Source organism: Nyctibius grandis, chromosome 10 (genome assembly GCF_013368605.1).
Source record: "Nyctibius grandis isolate bNycGra1 chromosome 10, bNycGra1.pri, whole genome shotgun sequence".
NCBI classification, from domain to species: domain Eukaryota; kingdom Metazoa; phylum Chordata; class Aves; order Nyctibiiformes; family Nyctibiidae; genus Nyctibius; species Nyctibius grandis.
This window is the reverse complement of record NC_090667.1, coordinates 29,430,992-29,448,870: the sequence shown is the minus strand read 5'-3', so window position 1 is coordinate 29,448,870 and position 17,879 is coordinate 29,430,992. Positions and strand designations below refer to the sequence as shown.

General features: G+C 39.9%; 1 protein-coding gene across 1 annotated transcript in view; it reads right to left on the bottom strand.

The window, feature by feature from the left end:
- Positions 1–1,149: 1,149 nt before the first annotated feature.
- Positions 1,150–17,879, bottom strand: part of TAFA1 (TAFA chemokine like family member 1) — a 328,857-nt gene continuing 312,127 nt past the window's right edge. The window contains exons 9-10 of the mRNA XM_068409198.1: positions 6,200–6,324; positions 1,150–1,336 (exon numbers count right to left, since the gene is read on the bottom strand). Coding sequence (XP_068265299.1) covers positions 1,319–1,336; positions 6,200–6,324 — 143 coding nt within the window. The 3' untranslated portion in view covers positions 1,150–1,318. The remainder of the gene's footprint in view (positions 1,337–6,199; positions 6,325–17,879) is intronic.

Sequence of the window (17,879 nt, the reverse complement as noted above, 5' to 3'; positions counted from 1 at the left end):
TTAAACTGAAAGAAACTATTCCTGAAATGAAAGCAGGGCTCAGACACAGTTTGCTTACCACAAACTGTTGTGCGTTTGCTGTGCCATGGAACTGCCCACGCGTATGCTTTTAGCTGATGGCAAATGCTCTCAATGAGACTTAGCCTGTCCTGCAACGAGGGAAACTTAAATTTAGGTTGTTCTCCCACGTGTGCTGTGGGGTAAGAGCACACAGCCAGGCAGTCCCTTGGTGCGGGTGTGCCTGAGCATTCGAGCTGTCCACAGAGGCATTTGCTTAAGCTGAAATGCTTGTTCACCAACTGCAAACGGGCTCGTAAAAAAGCAAACTGTACGTAAAAGCCCTCTCACATGTTGGTCTGGAAAGAAATAGCTTTGTCGTTGTTTCAAAGAATTAGTGAGCCAACAACACAAAGCTTTGGAGTTGGTTACTGGGTTTTTACTGTAGTCTCTACGAGCTATACAAAGTCTGAAGACATTGTACGTACAGTACATCTTTAATAAGAAGGGAGCTCACAGTCTACCAAACTCTGCCAAATAAACTTTTAATACATACTGTACTTCACTCAGTAGTTGTCCATCTCTTCTTCACGGAATATCTAACAGCTCTAAAAATATTTTCTTGGAAGAGGATAGACTCATTGTTATATATCAGTCAAGTATGGTTAATGAAGCAAAGCCAGCATGCTAGTATTGCACAAGGGGAAAAGCCTCCAGAACACAAAGTGGAACAACAAATGCCCTCAAAATTCTGCCGAAGGGAACAGGAAGCTCTGGATGCCACATCGGTAGGATTCATGTAGCTCTTAGGCATCCTTGTACCACAGCAGGTTTTCTTTGCCTCTTCACTGCCACATTTCTCTCTGAAACAGGCAGGGATCTTCCAGACCATTACAAAAAAAAAGTAAAAAATTTACAGCAGCTGCAGCAAAGTGTGGTACTATTCAATTTCTTGAAGAGTGAGGCTTTTATTTCAAAATATCATATATTAATATATATATATTTATATATATATACTTTAACTGGTATAAAGTAAATTGTAGATCCAAACTTATACTGTTGTCTGTACTTCGCAATCTCAGAAACTTTACCAAAGGAACCATTTTCTTCATTTTTATTTTCAGCTGTCAAAAATCAGGGGCATTATTTCCACTGAATACTTTCTTTTACACAGTAAAGCCACTGTTGTTATCTGGTAAACAGTCAAAGTGCAAATAAGAAATCCATTTGGCTTGTAAATGCTGAGATGGTTTTAAACTTTCAATACTTTGTCCTCATAAATCAGCAGGGCTTTCAGTGTCTCCACGCAGCCGGCGCTCTGTTAGGTCCTCGGGTGGATCTGCGGTAACAAAGCGCAAGAGTCAGTTATATAAAACACGTTATGAGGGGAAAGAAAGACCCAGGCTCCGTGGCACTTTGCCCTGCTCATGATATAGCTGAGTTTAAATTGCAATATTTTGGAGGGATTCTTTTCTCTGGGGGCTGCAGGGATTTAAGGCAGATCCTGAGCGAGCCCCTTGCGTGTGCCATGGGAGATCCTGGATGTACATCGATCGCCTGGGCTGGTGGTGTAGGAGATACCAGGGCAGCTTTGGGCATGGGGCTGTGCTCATCCTATGCTTCCACCCTCCCCTTCTCAGAGTGATGCTAGTAGCTTCTGCTAGACAAGGACATGGAGATGGATACATCTTTCAGGTTCATTTGGACCCCCACCAACCCACTTACTCAAAGAGGGGCAGGATAGGAGTGACTAGCTATATAATAGACTGGAAAGTCTGACCGACTTCATCTACTCACCTCGGGTGAGATAACACGGCCTGCAATAGACCGTAAACCCATCGCTCTTTATGACTAACACCACAATTGATCTGAGTGAGTGCACTAATGGCTTGAAGAGGAAACACCACCGCCCAGACGTTTTTTTTTTTTTTTAGGATGCTGAAATAAGAACGACTGACCAGAAGCAAAAATAGCTCTCTTGAGGAGAGGCTTTTGTTTCTTTCCTGTACGATACACACAGATGAATGGCACAAGGGGTCCAACCCTTTGCTAGATGACTAGGTCAGCAATGAAATTCAAATTGACTTGAAAACGGGTAGGCTTGGGCATTAAATCAGGGCTACAAATTATTAGCTAAGCACTAGGTGATATGATGAAATGTAGCAGTAAGTCTTATAGCAAGAGATATTTACTATCTTGTGCTCTACTGCTTTCTACACACCTCTTAATTACAGAGACTGTTATCACAAAAGTAGAGGGGTTTCTTCACTGCTCTAAAGAAAAGCTTAATCTGGAAATCATCTGACATATTAACCTAGCTGGACAGCTTAAAAAAAAAAGAAAATAAAACTCTAGGTTCATTTACCGTTTCCTTCCTTCCTCCAGTTCCCATTTTCTGCTCTCCTGGTTTGCCACTGACTAGTGACCCTACTGGGTTTTCTCTCTCGGGGATGAATACATCCCTTTCTCATTTGTACACTGCCTCAAGAATTTGTGTGGTTGGTGTAGGAGCAGGGAATGACGAGGGACCATGGTGCTAAGGGGCCATGGGCACCTCAGGTGCCATTAGCTGCAGTGCGAGATGAGTAGTGGCTGCTACGAAATGTGATGCTCAGGTCATTTGGGGCACCCTAAAATGGCCTGCATTTCTCTGGTGGCAAAAAGCATGGGAAACCAAGTGTTACTCTGGAAACTGGGGCCGGGGTGGGTGGGCTGAAATGGAGGGTGCAGTGTGTGAAGCTGGAGAGGTGCTCCGAGCTGAGCTGCTCTGCCAGTCCCCAAGTGCTCAACGCTTTCATTTCCATCCCCCACAGTATCAGCTGAAAAACAGCTTGTTGAAGGGCTGGTACATGAACGCCCGGTGTTATTAGTGTGGATTACATAAAAAGGGCACTTTGCAGTGCAGTGTGCCCGTGAGCCCAGGCAGAAAGCCCTGGGGAAGAGCACTGCGCTCCTCAAGGGCCCTGCAAAACGGTGCACAGAAAGTCGTGTGTAGACACCAATCCAGTGTCAAGAGCTTGTGAGCGACTCCCTCGCTCAGATGGGAAGTGTCAAACCATGGGATGCATGAAGAGCCATGTTTTCATGTTTTTTTCAGCAGCTCTGGTTCTTACAGGCATTTATGTGCCTTCGTTGGCACCATCTCCCATCACCCAGACTGAGACCGTGCTCTTGCATTTCCCCTGGTGCCAGTTGCTCTCCTGAAATGTAGTGATGTGATCTCTGGCCCCAGTAAAGCTCCATGAACCCCACATTTTGAGGGAAAGCATTGAAACTTATGTTCTTAAAAAAAAAAGAAGGGTGAATAGGGATTTAAAAAAGTGTCAAAACTGCTCCAGTAATTGAATTACAAAATGATTTCTTTCCAGTGTTTGTCACCTGCTCTGACCATCAATAGAAAACAAATCGATTTACAGAGGCTGTGAGCTTTATATCTTTAGCTTTAACAACTTAATTAGTGACCTATGCTAAACGACTGAACACAGGAATAAATGCATGAAAAGGGAGGAATGGAGGATGTGCTGGCAAAGCCTTTGTGGGATCTGTTGTGCACCTTCTCCCGACACTAATCAGTATTAAACACATCATCTAAGAACCAACCATGAAGTAATACACTACACTGTAAAATTACATGTATTGTGTATATACATTTATTCATATATATCTACACATACACACATGCTTATATGTGATTTATTGTGGGCCTTGAAGAATATACTAATAGGTATTTTAATCTTGTGAGTCATAAATGCAAACGTTTTCCTTGTCAGGACAGCAGCTGCCTAACGTAAATGTATTTAGTGTAAGGAAAAGCCTTCATTAAAACAGTTTACAGTTTACAGCCTATGGTGACTTGCTCTAGGTTTTTTGGCTAATCACCACAGATATGTCTAGGATGTTGACTGATTTGTCTTGTTTCTTCTGCTTTCTTAACTTCCTTAACTACATAAATTAGACACACATGGCCCAATCTTGCAGCCTGGACTGGGGTCAGTACAGATTACAGTGTAATCTCTTTCTCTGATGCCATCTGAAATGACAAAACAAAGAAAAAATGCCTCTTTCAGGATCTGATTGCTTCTATTATTTTATATTTACGTTGCTAGACTTGATGCAGCAGTACGGATTCAAGCAAAGTTTCAGGGATTATGAAGTAGAATTTTTGCTCAGAAAATGCAAGAGACAGTTGCTAAGCACAGCATGTCATGTTGCCTTTGTCAATTGGGTTCTGTAATGGTATTTTAAAGCAACAAAGAAAAATTCTACTGGAAGCAGCACCATAAGGTACTCCCCTCACAAGCTAATTAAAATAACTCCTGTGGGTAAATGAAGAAATATTTTTTCAGTTACGAGCACTCAGTCTGTAAGTATTTAATTTAAATGAAATACAATGATGCATACTGAATAGATTGGACCATACATCTGCATATTAACGAAGCTGCTAAACTTGTAGCAATCACTTTTAGATGCAGGCTATTGCCTAAAACTACTTTATATGATGAGGGTTGGGGGAGTTAAGAGCTGGACAATTTCACAGAGAAAAGCAAATGCAATTCCTAAATTATACAATTTGCAGACAGGCTGCAGAAGTACTGAATTATTGTAATTTAACAAAAGTATAACATTCTTTTGCATGTTGCTTATTACTTCTTTAATATCACTTCCTTCCACTTTAAATCCCTAACTCAGGGAGAAAAATGTTGCCTCACTGAAAAGGACATGTAGTAGGTTTGGTTTTTTTTGTTTGTTTGTTTGGGTTTTTTTAATTGCACTGCAAGGCAGATTCAGTAGGGCACAATCTTCCAGTGGCGCTTCAGTTGTGAGCATAGAGCGGTTTGCAGCAACAACGACACTCCAGGAAGAAATTGTGCCAAGGAATCACAGTTCCCTCCGTGCTTTCTCCTTTGCTCTGGGAGATGGCAAAGAGGTAATATGCATCTTGTTTTCAGGGGCCACTTAGTGCCCTCCTATGTTAGTATGTATCCTAGCAATTTAATGTGGTGCTGAGATTAGCCATGCCAGAAGGCACCGTTAAGAAACTTAGAGTAAAAATACAAATCGTTCATCCTGGGGTAGGTCATATGGAAGGAAAGAAAAGAATTCAGAAGGCATGGGGATCAGTTAGGGTAAAATCTCCTCCTTCAACAAAAGGCCTAGAAGACATGGAAAATGACTAGAGTTAGGATTGCAGAAAAAGGAAGTCAGGAAACCTTGACAATAAGTTCACGTCCCTATGAATTAGTAGCTGGGTGTGAGTATGTAGAACTTCTTAATAAACAGGGAAAAATTTCTTGAAGATTTGCTTTTTTTCATTTAGCAGGTTTCAGAAGTTATTTTCTACTTCACCGGAAAACAAAATTTATTCATTCATAAAAAATATTTTGACTTGAAAACCATGTAATTTTCTTGGAAAAAAATTCAATCGTGATATGAAAATAATTTAATTAAAATTGTTGACTACAGGTATAGGTGGCAGTTTTAAGAAAAAGGTTGTGAAACAATTGCACAATGCAAAAGAAAAGCTAGAATCTATTTTTGAAAAACACTTTTTTTCCTAAAGGTAACCTCATAGTAGGAGAAGTTTAGCCAGCTCATTCACGCTCTCTCTCTGTGCAGCTGTATCTCTGCATTTTCCTAGTAATGCATGGTGAAAGTTGTTGTCACCTGTTGGCCTGTGTTACCTGAATCTTCAGCATCTCAAGAGTATGTCACTAATGGGTGCATGGGGCTAGAGCTGCTCTGAAGTAAGACCTGAAATGCAGATTTGAGTCCTCAGCACCATTTCATGCTACAAGGCACTTGTACAGCTGCTAATACAGATGTGGCCTGGAACAGCCAAGGAATGGATATAGGATCTAACAGATCCCTTCCATCTAATGTTCTTTGCTTTAGCCACCAGAAAGGGACCCAGTGATGTGCACTAGCTTTTTTTCTGAGGTGACAATGTCTGTAAGAAAGTGACCTGGTGATTCAGCAGCTCCAGGCTGCTGGTTGTCAAGCCTGGAGTCAGCTGACCAGCCTGAATCCATGCAAATTTTTACTAAATTATGGCCAGAAGTGTTGGGTGGCTGAGGAGGTATGCAGTGATCTTTCTTTAAGACTTTTACAGCAGTCATGATGATGGAATAGGTATGTGTGAACAGTTATTAGTGACTCCCTTTCCTATTAAGACCTCCTAGGTATAGACAGAAAGACGACTTACTCTGGTGGTCTTGATTTTATTGCCAGTTGCACACATCCATCCAGAATTATCAGGCAATGTCTTACATTCCTCTCCTTCTAGGCAGGGCTCCATCTCACACCACCATTTCCCAATCACTATTGAAGCTAAAAGAGAAAAGACAATGTTCACAACTATGTTACAATGAAAAATCTAACTAAATATCCCAAGGGTCTAACACTGCATTTGAAAGGCTGAGTGTCCCTTCTAAACCCTTCAATTGAAATTCAGTTGCAAGGTTTTCACTTTTAATTACTTGTTTTGCATCCTATATTCTCTAAGACAGTGCACTGCTTGCCATAGCTTCCTTACACATGAGATCTGGTGTACTATCATGCTGTGGCTGCGGGGAATGCTGTGATGGCAGCAATACTGCTTCAGACCAAAGGACCATCCACCCTAACAGCCTGTCTCTGCAAGTGGCCAGTCTGATCTTTATGGACATGTACAGAACAAGGCAAGTCGAAAGAGATTTTCCCCAGAATATTCTCCAGGTCTTCAGGACTTGTGGCTCAGCGTACTCCAGAATAAATGGTGTCTGCTTTGCTTTCAATATCTACAGCTGCTTTTTCTTCCACAAACCTGTGCAGAATTTTTTGAACCCATGTAGACTTTTAGCTTTCACAGTATCGCATGGCAGGGAGTGTCACAACTAGAAATAGAAGGTAAGATAATACTGAACAGCAGCAGTTCAGTTTGTTGAAACATGATTATGAATTTTATAGAACCCATATTATCTCTAGCAGTAACTTTTAATTTCCAAATATTTAACACTGCAAATAATGACAGTGATTGGATCTTGTTGTTTGCATTTAATTGGCACATATGTTTACAACCTTGAGTGCACCTTAATGAAGTTTCTTGCCTGGGAATTGGTATCTGTCTATAACCTTAACTGTATCTTAATGACATTTTTTGTCTGGGGATTTTGACAAACTTCTTTAGGTAACCTTGCAAACTGTGACTAGTTGGTGCATGAGTGGCTCTGTCTGTGGTTTGTTTTCCCCAGCAAGAATTAATTTCCTGGTTGCACTCACGAAGCCTAACTGCCAAAGCTTCTTGCACACTGACTCCAAGAGACATGCTTAACCCTTTCGTATCTCCCCACATAGCTGCTTCAAGCCCCTAAAATACCTTTGAAGTAGCAGATTACCTTGTCACAAGGCTGTTCCAGTTTAGCATTTTGTTTTCCATTGTGGTCCATGAAAAATGAACCACTGCTAATGGGGTCAACCCTCAGCCACTTTGTCTGGCAGCCTCACATAACTCCCTCTCCTTAGTGCTCCTCTACTTTCTGATCCAGCTTCTTTTGCTGCAGACTAACAAACAGCACACACACAGATGCAGGCATGGACGTGTGTAATACTATAAATGTATATTTACACGTGCTTACACCAAACTAAACCAATTACCGCATTATTTAGGTAAGAATGTAACAGAGAGAAATAATTTAGATTGGTTAAATGAACACGAATATATGTCAGGGGCCCAGAAAGGGTTTTTATGTAAAGCTGGAAGTAAACTCTGGGAAATAAAAATGGTAAATATAGAGTTGAAAATCCTGTAAAGAAGGTCAAGTATACATTCATTAAATTTCACTTTTATTTCCTTTAAAGTGTAATTAAGAAGTCCTTTGGAAAGGTGAAATCTTTGTTCCTCACATAAGCTGGACAAATCAGCCTCTGCTGCTTGTTGAGGTACATAGTTGATCTGAATGGCATACGGTCAAGATATTTGGTGGGCCATACTGGAGTGCATCCAAGTATAGCCCATCTTAGTGAAAAATAAACCAGAATGAGAAGCAATATTTCTGGACCAGCTAATTGACTCTAATGGGAAGCTACTGCATTCAAGAGTCCAAGTTAGTATCTCTAAAATAGGCCTTCACTTGGTATGTGATTATACCAGCAGACTTGCTGAATAACTGTCCCAACAGGGATATGGTTTTTACCTGCTGAGTTTACTTTAAACACAGGGAGAAACTCCTTGGGTTTGAAAGCTCCTTTGGTCTGGAAGAAGAGTTGAGTAAGTTGGAGCAAGTAAGCTAACTTAGAATAGAAAGAATAGAACAGAATAGAATAGTCCATTTAGAAGGGACCTGCAATTATCATCCAGCTCTCTGTGTTGTCTTTCCTATTTCTTCTCACAGCTTATACCTCATTTTTATAGTGTAATATATAATTTCTCCATATGTACAACACAAAAAATAAACCCTTTACACCTGTGCTGGCAAGGCAGTCTAATGATGCTATTCACACATCATTTTCAGAAGGGTATCATTAATGCTGCTAACAGCGGAGAAAAGAAATCTCTCTCTTTGCTATGCATGAAAAGGCATGTGAGGGCTGAATCTGTGCTCTAATAATAGATTGTGCAGTGGGCAAACTGAAAAAACATATCCTGCTAAGTACTGGCCCTCACAGCAATCATCAGAACAGAGCATCCTCAGAATATGTGAGGAGAATCCTGTCACAAGGAATCAAAAGCGATGATCATAATCGTTTAGTAGTAGCAGTGCTGTAGCATTAAATAACCATGGAGAAGGGTCCTGTGGTGCTAGGTACTAAAATAACCACAAAACTGAGCGCCCTGGCCTAGGGAGTTTACAATGTAAAGCAGAGATATGAGACCAATACAGACCGAGAGGTAGCATGGAGAAGCAATGCTGTTCATAGCAATTAAAATGATCTAACTACTTCTTGATGCTGTTAAATACAGCCCACGTATTTGGGTACTGACCTTGAAAAATAATCAAATGCAAAGTCAGTGCTGAACCCTAAAGTCAACCGATTCATCTAATAGTGTGCAGATTTTAGTATGTATATTATAATACATATATTATATATACACATTAATTTGTGATCAAAGTGCCATTACAATCACAAGCTAACCCACCCAAGTGCCCACCAGTGAGCACCCTCACCTGTCCCTTCCCAGTACAGCTGGGCTGGAGACTAGGCTCTTTTTATAAAGGGGGAAACTGAGGCCATTTGCAGATGAAAAGCTCCTATTTGTCTCTAATATGTAAGAGGGCAAAATCCTTTGTAAGTCTGAAGCACTACAAAGCTCACTGTGGTCTAGTCCTCAGCACCACGTTGTGGCAGGGGCATCCAGAGCCCAATAAAAATTACTTTGAGTCTTGTGTTTATAGGTTTTCTCATCTATTAAGAGCCTTTTAATTTTCAGGACCAGTTGTCCTTCTTGGACACTGATGATCCTTTGAGGTCTACTTGATTTCAAAGTTTTACACCCCCAGCTCTGTTCAAAGAGACAGGAAAAAGCTTTAAAATGGATCAGTTTGCTGCAATTGAGATTAGGTACACCTGTATGGGGAGGGGGGAAAAAAGCTTCCTCAGGGAGTACAATTCAGCTTCTCTACATTTCGGTTATGTCACTCTGAGATGTGCTGAAGCGATCGTGTGAGAGAGAGAATTGTTCAAGTTAAGATGCTTTCCCTCGGGGCGGTTTGCATTCAAGATCTCCCTGATCCTGAGGAACCTGAGCTTCTCGGTGACCCGAACTGCTAATTCTGGATGAGAATTACAGGCTCCCGTTAGTCACCAGGCACCACAGGCTGTGAGTGCTCACATCATGCTGAATTAGGTGCCTGTAACGTTTTGGAGTGGTTTTCATTGTGTTCTTCTCACTGTCTGGGGAATACATGAAGCATGGAGTTTTTTCATGCAAGGCTGATTTGACTGAGATGGATACCTTCAGCCATGGGGAAAGAAAAAGGATATGATATAAAGGAGGCTTGACTGCTCCTGCTTTATTTGTGTTTTGTTTTGTGGTTTTTTTGCTCCCCACCTCCTGCTAGTGTAAATAAGGGTTTGCTTATATCTGAGTTCTTTTCAAGAAAATGCCTCTATTTTAAGAATATTAAACTCTAAGCATATAAATAATAGAGCTAGGGAGGAAAGCAACTTTCTTCAGAAAATTCTTGAGGTTTTTTTTCCAGTCCAATTCACACTGTTTTTTAAAATCTTTGTTTGCAAAGCTATAGAAAATTTTTGATCAAAATATTTAACTTTTGATGTATTTAGTCTGCATGGATTAACAGACAAAAAAGCATTTGGTTGAAATGGCATTTGCTAATCGTGTGTACCAAACAGAGAAATAAATTACAGAGAAGAGATCTGGCGATCAGATTGAATATAGGGAAAGAGCAAAAGAATAGCTTATGTTTGCTAGTGTTTACACAATTCTATTGCATTTTAAAATGAATTTGTTCCCAAACATAATGCCCAGAGCCTTAGGTGGCTGCAGGGAACTTCCAGCTTAGACTGAATTCAGGGGGCTTCAGCGTGCAAAGTTCATAAGAACTTTTCTAGGTTGCATAAGGGTAGTGACTGCTTTTTGTTCTTGTGCATCATCTGGAGCACAAAGGTTTGATGCATGAAAAGAGCTGTCTAGGGACATTTTCCCCTTGAATATCAGTAACAAATTATTCTATTATGGGATGACAGTAAAAATGCACTGAACATCTTCAAATACCTCCACCTAAACCGAGATCAAATCAACATGGAAACACTACCCATTCCATCATCTTCCTCTTCAATCAAGCAATATTTGTAAAAAAATACACAATCCATTTGATTAAAACCTCCTTACTTGCTGAAGCTCCTGAACTTGTTGAGTTTCACATTTCTCAGTCTTCAAGTTCTTGCATTAAACTGCAGCTACTCAGTTGTTCAAAGTGGTGACTAACTGCCCTTGTACAGGTGATTAACAGGACACGGGCGGAGGGTCACACACACAGCCCAGAAACTCGTAGGCACTTGCTTGTGTCATGTTTGCTACTCCAGTGTGTATAAAAAATGCAAAGACTTTTTTTTGCAGACAGAATTCTCCTTTGACTTCTCTGCATTTCTATTTAGAGAATTGCTTTAATAGGACAAACTATGACAATAAGTATAAAGACATATTTAACAATGTAACAATATGACAATACTCACAGAGTAATATATAACTTTAATTCATGATTATGGACGACCCTGAAATATGAAAACAGAGCAAAGTATCATCATGCATTTTTCAACAGTTTAGAGGGAACATGCTGTGTATGAAAATGTTCCAAGATAGCTTCTGCATTTGCCATTACAAAGCCACAGCAGCTATCTCTTTCTGCCTGTGATAAAGTGTACACGTTTTGTTTGTATAGAAATAGAATACAAAGGGATAGAGATATTAGATTGCACTTCCTCCTGATCGTAGGTATCACGTTACTCCAAGGAATAAGAAACAGAGTTCCTTTTCAAAACCAGTATGATACTCGTTGCAGGATGGGAAAGTTTTTACCGTAAGTATAAAGCATTCCATTTAAATCTAGTTTCCACCAGAGAAGATTGATATAAATAAAATTTAAATAGAGAACACATTTCACAGATGCCAGCAGTGAAAAAGACTTTGTCAGCTTAATGAAAAGATATCAATTTTCTCCACTTTACTCAATAAATTGTGAGTCATTTTCTAAATGGATTAGATTAAAGGAAAGTTCAGACTCCCCATGAGAGACTCTTGCACAGACACTTTTGGCAACGGGAAGAGCACAGAGGTAGGTAAAATCTTTCAGGTAGGTGTTTTTTTTTAAAATCTGATATAAACTAGAGTAGGAGAATCTGTAACCCTGTGCTCACCTGTTCCTTATAAAACAAAGTCTCAGAGAATTGAATGAGACATGTAGTTTCTTTTACTTTGTTGGGATGTCATGGGGTGCGGAATGAATCAAAGGGGTGGGAACACACTTTGTAGGAGGATGAGAAAGCTGGAGCGAAAGAAAGTATCATATGAAAGATTATGTATTTCATAAACAGGCTGAGATACCATTTACTCTGGGAGTTGTAAAGCAGTAGTCTGATAAGTTAAAGAATACAAATCTGAAACAAAAGATTTCAGGTTGAATAATGCTGTCTAGGAGTAATACAGGATGTTTCCTACAGGGAGTCCATCAAACTCTCTGCTTTAATTCAATCTTACTCAATTTTAGAAGCATCAATCTAATGCTCACGCAGTGTAATACTTTGCAGACTTTGATAACAAACCTCTCATAAGTCTGGGAAAACTGACATTTCTCCAGTTTAAAATACAAGCACAGTGCAATCAGTCTGGCAAGTGATGCCTCATACCTCCTAATTGCCTCAGATCCAGGCTTGCTGAGTTAATTTAATATTTTTAATTGTAGTAAACATTAAAAAGAGATCATCATATTAATTTTTTCTCTTTTAGAACTTTTTAATCTTTGCAATATTCTCCAGGTTCTTGGAGCAATGCTTTATTAATTCACTGGCAGAAACTTTAGAAAGAATTGAAGGTTTTAATATTTTTTCCATCCAGAATTCTTGATTTTCATTGCAACATATTCAGCAGCCAGAGTAGGATATTTTTAAAAGTGTAATATGTGTCTGAACAACCCTGTGGGCTGCACTAAAATATAGCCATGAAATATGAAAGGGCAGATGAGACACAAAGAATCCATGAACAATTTCCATTTAAGATCTGCATAAACCAGCAAAAAGGATGCTAATTCAACAGCATGAGAAGACTCACCAGTGAAAAAAAAAACACTTACATTGCCATTTTCTAGCAGTTGGCATACTGTTAGGTAAATTGGAATAAATGACATAAGCATGTTGTATACTTCCCTCATAACAATATGACTAATAGAGATGGTGTTGGCTAATGGCCTGAGAATCAGAAACTCCCGAGGCTTGTTTAATTCCGGCTCTGCTTCTGGCTTTCTCTGTTACTACAGGCAAATAATCCTGCTACACCGATTTTCCATTTGTAATTTTATTTACTGAAGAGGAGGAGTTATTTTTGCCTTGTTTCCTTGTGTGTTCCCCTCTACCTTTACTGACCTGTTGAGCTTCGACACTGTATTGCAGCAATTTGGGACTGACCTTTTTTCTGCATTTGTCCAGCTAGAAGAATGGTGTCTTGGACTGAGATGGGGTTTCCTAGGTACCACGATAATAAATAATAACATTAAAATTATATGAAGTCTGTGGGCTGCCATAAGGTTTTTAAGCACATGCCTGACGTTCAGCTGAATAGAGATGGTCTGTCAAAGAGCAGATTTCATAGGTAATAGCTTAGATCTTGCAAAGGAATTTCTAGCCCTCAGTGCTGTTCAGCCTGGGAGGGTCATATGCTGCAGCTTTGTCATTTTTCCATGTCCCTCTCCTTGCACCTTTGGAAACAAATGCTGCTTAGATATATTGCTGAGGGGTATCCAAAACTGAAGTAGGACCAGGATTTCTCATGGGTGGCACTTTCATGGTGAGTGAATGTGCACCTTCACTTCCATGTGTGCATTAAAAATGACAGTACTCAAGTCCTCTGAGTACTTATAAAGTGTGTACAGCTGTTCAGAGCTGAAAAACCTCTGTTTTGTTAGCTAAGTACACAGATGAAAACATCCAGATTTTAAGAAGAACTGTAGGGTTTACATAATTATCTTCTGAGTCAGGTTGATCTCAGAGATCCCAGCAGCACTGAGCACAGGCCAATGAAAAGCAATCAAAATTTTTCTTGAGCTCTATAGTTCACCTTGTGAGATCTTTTCAAAGTCTCAGAATTTAAGGTAATAAAAAAATGGAGCCACCAGCAGCTGTCAGGCTTGGAGGCCAATGGGTTGTAGCTCTCCTTCCCAGAGGCATCAGCAGGTCCCAGGTCAGTCGAACTCTGCTTGGCGGCTGGCTCTCAACCCCTGTACAGTTCTCATTTGCTAATACTGTACTCAAAAGGCTTTTTTAATTATGCCACATTCCACTGAGCTCAGGCATGACCAATGCTTGACATTTTATCTCTGACAGTTATGGATCATAGTTGATGTTATAACTGAACCTTCACTGCATTATCTATCTGGAAACTTGATTTCTGCAACGAAAGGCAGAGCAAGCCTCGACAAAACAGGGTTTTGCAGATATCTGTGGCAGAGAGAAGGGACATGAAATGATAAAATAAACCATGTAAGATGAACTTGTCTCCCCAAAAGCGCATAGTGTATTCTATGACCTTCCGGAGTGCTCGGACACAGCCTTACATTTTTTCTTGGAAATTCTTGAATTCATGAACAGCAACATGCAACTAAGGTAAGTGCTGAGCCACCCACCTCTATTTATAATTTTATGTGTGTAAGTTTATTGGTGTTTGACATAACCTCGCTGCAAAGACAGTGGGTCACTTGAGAGCAACCTGCTGACACTAATGAATGCTAATGAGACTAATGAAAACATGAAATGTTCACATGCAGAGGGCTGAAATGAATGCAGGTGACTGAGGATCCCCTCCCAAACTGTATGGGGAAGATCGATCTTTTGTAGGTTAGGGACACCCATTGCTGTTATTTATTACTGATGTTTGGAACTGAATCTGTCCCTCGCTGCAGAACAAAGCTGAGAGCAGGCTGATTGTTTTTTGCAGTGTAGCAGTGTTATTTACACCCTATTTGAACTGCTTCTACATAGCCTAGTGAAAGCTTAAACTTATTGTTATATATTTAATGAAATGCCAACAAACTGCAACATAATTTTACATTTTTGGAAAGACAATAGGAAGCTGCTTATAAATATTCACACATGTTTCAGACCAGGGTTGAGGATTGGTGTGCCAACAAAGAAGAAAAATGCCTTCATGCAATGTTAGTTTTTCATTACTAATAATTCATTAATAAAGTAAATGAATGAGTTGAAACGCAGACAGAGAAGAGCCAGTCTGTGAGATGAAGGTGAGGGGGGTACACAGAGATTTGTGGGTGGCCTTGCAATGCTATTCCTCTGGTGGCTGCAGGGACCTTAAGCCATATATATATATATATATATATATAAATACATATATCTGATGAGCTGCTGTGCTCCTGATGCTGCTGTGGAGATGTTTGCTCACGCAAGCAGTATTGCTGGGAAATGACTGTGTTAAATCAAAGATATAATTCCCTCGTGATGGTGGAAGTGAGGACCCAAGAGGAACAATTATTGCCTGCTTTTGCATTAGCAATCAGTGATTTGTGTTTAGGGTCTGATCCGACAGTTACTGAAGAAACAGGAAAAAAATCCGCCTTAGTTTTTGCAGGCTTTGGACCAAATCTGGTGTCTGTGAAAGTTGCCTTTTGCTCAGACGTGAATCCCTTGTGCCGCAGGAGGCCGAGTTTAGCGAGGTGGAAGGGAAAAGCTGCAAGATGGGCTCTGAAGGGTGAAAGTCTATTACGAAATTTTGACTGAAAGAGGTGCCAGAAACATAGCTTAGCAGCAAAGCACTCTATGAAAGAACACTGAAAATGAATAAATTATATAGCTGTAACTCATTTATAAGGCATAACAAAGCATGCATAATATATTGGATAGTTATCAGTTATGAAATTAAGATCTGGTGTGCTGCTTGGGTATAAATTGTGTAGTATTTGTCTCTTGATGTTTCCAGTCCACACAGAAGATTCCTGTAAACAAATAAATAAGGAAAATTCTTCCATTGAGTATTTAGAAATTAATAATACATAATAAGATTCTGTGTTATTGGTCAATGAAAAACTTCTCTTTTTTAAGCTTTGTATATGTTTTTCCAGGGGAAAATGAAATGATTTTTTTTTTTTTAAATGCCAGCTATTACATTGTCATTGTTTTTTTTCTGTGAAAAATACTAAGTTCTCTGTGCTTTAAAGGCCTTAGGCTGAATCTCTCAGTTTAGAAAATGCAGAAAAATGTGGCTGGGGTTCCAAGTGTCTCTGTAACAGTGGGGGCTGTCAGGTGGGTACCTGCTGCTGAAGATAGCATGTGAGGACAGGAGAAGTGGCAAAAGACCTGAAAGCACAATGATCAGAGATTGCTTTGAGCAGTAAAAGGGTGATGGTTCTCCTAAAATCTGGATATCAAAGAATTTTTGGAAATAGAGACTGCTAAGAGGTATGAAGTAAATGAAGTCATCTGCTATTTTTCCTTTAAAATGGATGAGAAGAGGATAATGATCAGAGCTGGAAAATTCCTAAATCACAACACTCCATAATATAATATAATCCAATATCTTTAAAGTGTCTGAAGATCACCACTGGCCTGAGCCTCTTGCTGGGTGGAGTGGTATTGGCAGATTCAGTAACACATTGAGGTGTGTGATGAAATATGGATTTCAGCCATCGTTTTAGTGAGTCAGGTTTGCAATTTTATAGGAGAACCCTTACTTGAGGTATCATCCTTTTGGACAGGCTGACTCTGCCATGTCAAGATGGGGCTGGGGTGTGAGCAGCTATTTGCTGACATTGTCAGGGTGGCAGGACATGGCTCTAGAGGGACCTTCTTGTCCTCCTCAGTCCCACCAGTGCAAGCACCTACTGGTGCAGCCATCCTTACGTCCAAAACACCCACCATCACACGTCATTGTCCTGTCTAGTAGCAGTAAACCTGCCTAACTCTTTCATGGCTGGTGATTAAAACACTTCTCAAATAGTTGAAGCTCATCTGTGCTTGACCTAATGTCTCATAATACATTCTTGGTACGTTCTCTTTCCCCTGAAATGTTCTGCCTGTTGTGTCCTGCAGCCTAATAAAATATGCACAAATCTGTTATCCAATGGATACAGCTGCAGAAGAAATGCAGCCTTCATTAATTGTCTACTGGCATGTGGCTGGTTGGTTTTCAGAGTAAAGTGATGTGGAACAAAGCCCTGATGAGTGTAACCATGGATGACCCAGGGTGCTCTGGGAAAGGATGGGAGGAGGCCTTTGCTATTGTCTGTACCCACCAGCTATTTTCAGACCATACCAGCTACAGAAATATGTTTATGACAGGCTGGTTTACAGAGTGTTATTTAAACTCCCACCAACCAACAAACACACACTGCAAACTAGGGTCAGGTGCCCTGTGCTCTTGTTGTAGGGATGATTCAATTTGAAATGATAAATTAAAGGAGGTTTTATTGTCCTAATGTTGGTACTATGAACTTGTACGTGGTGTGCCACTTAATGCACAGTGGTACCAAAAGGCAGAGCTTGAGAATTTCTTTAGGAGGTAGTTTAGTTAATTTGTAATTATCTCTGCTGTGAAGAGATGACATTGTCCAAATTCTCTTCCACGAAATGGGGATTGCTGTGGTATACATAATACACCTATAGAGCACTTAAACCTCCACAGTCCAGCTCTCAAAATTTATCTCAGAAGGGCACAGTTTAAAATCTGTGTGGAGGAAGCTGTTCTCAAAGGTTGTGTTAAATGAGCTAACTGCCACTCCACAAGGTAATTACTGATTTATTAAAAGTGTTGTATTCATTCAAATCTCTTTGTTCTGTGATATAAGACAAGTCTAATTTTGTTTTAAAGATTAAAGGAACATTCGTTTTTGTGTAAACAAATCCCTAGTTACTATTACAAATTACATCATGCATAATCTCGACATGATAGATTTGGAGATATTTCAGTGCAACAATGCCAGTGCAATCGGAACAAGAACTGCGAGACTGAACAAAAATTGATGAATTGAGCACACAATACTTTGTATCTCATATCATCACTTAATTACTGTGTCAATATGCATGGAATAAGAGAAGTAACTTAATTATAAAAGCTTATCAGCAAGACTTAAAAACAGTGAAATTCATGAGTGGATATTGAACTGACCTTAACTGACAAGCTTTTCTTTGAAATTATGTTTTCCTTCAGTGCTCATAATGCTTAT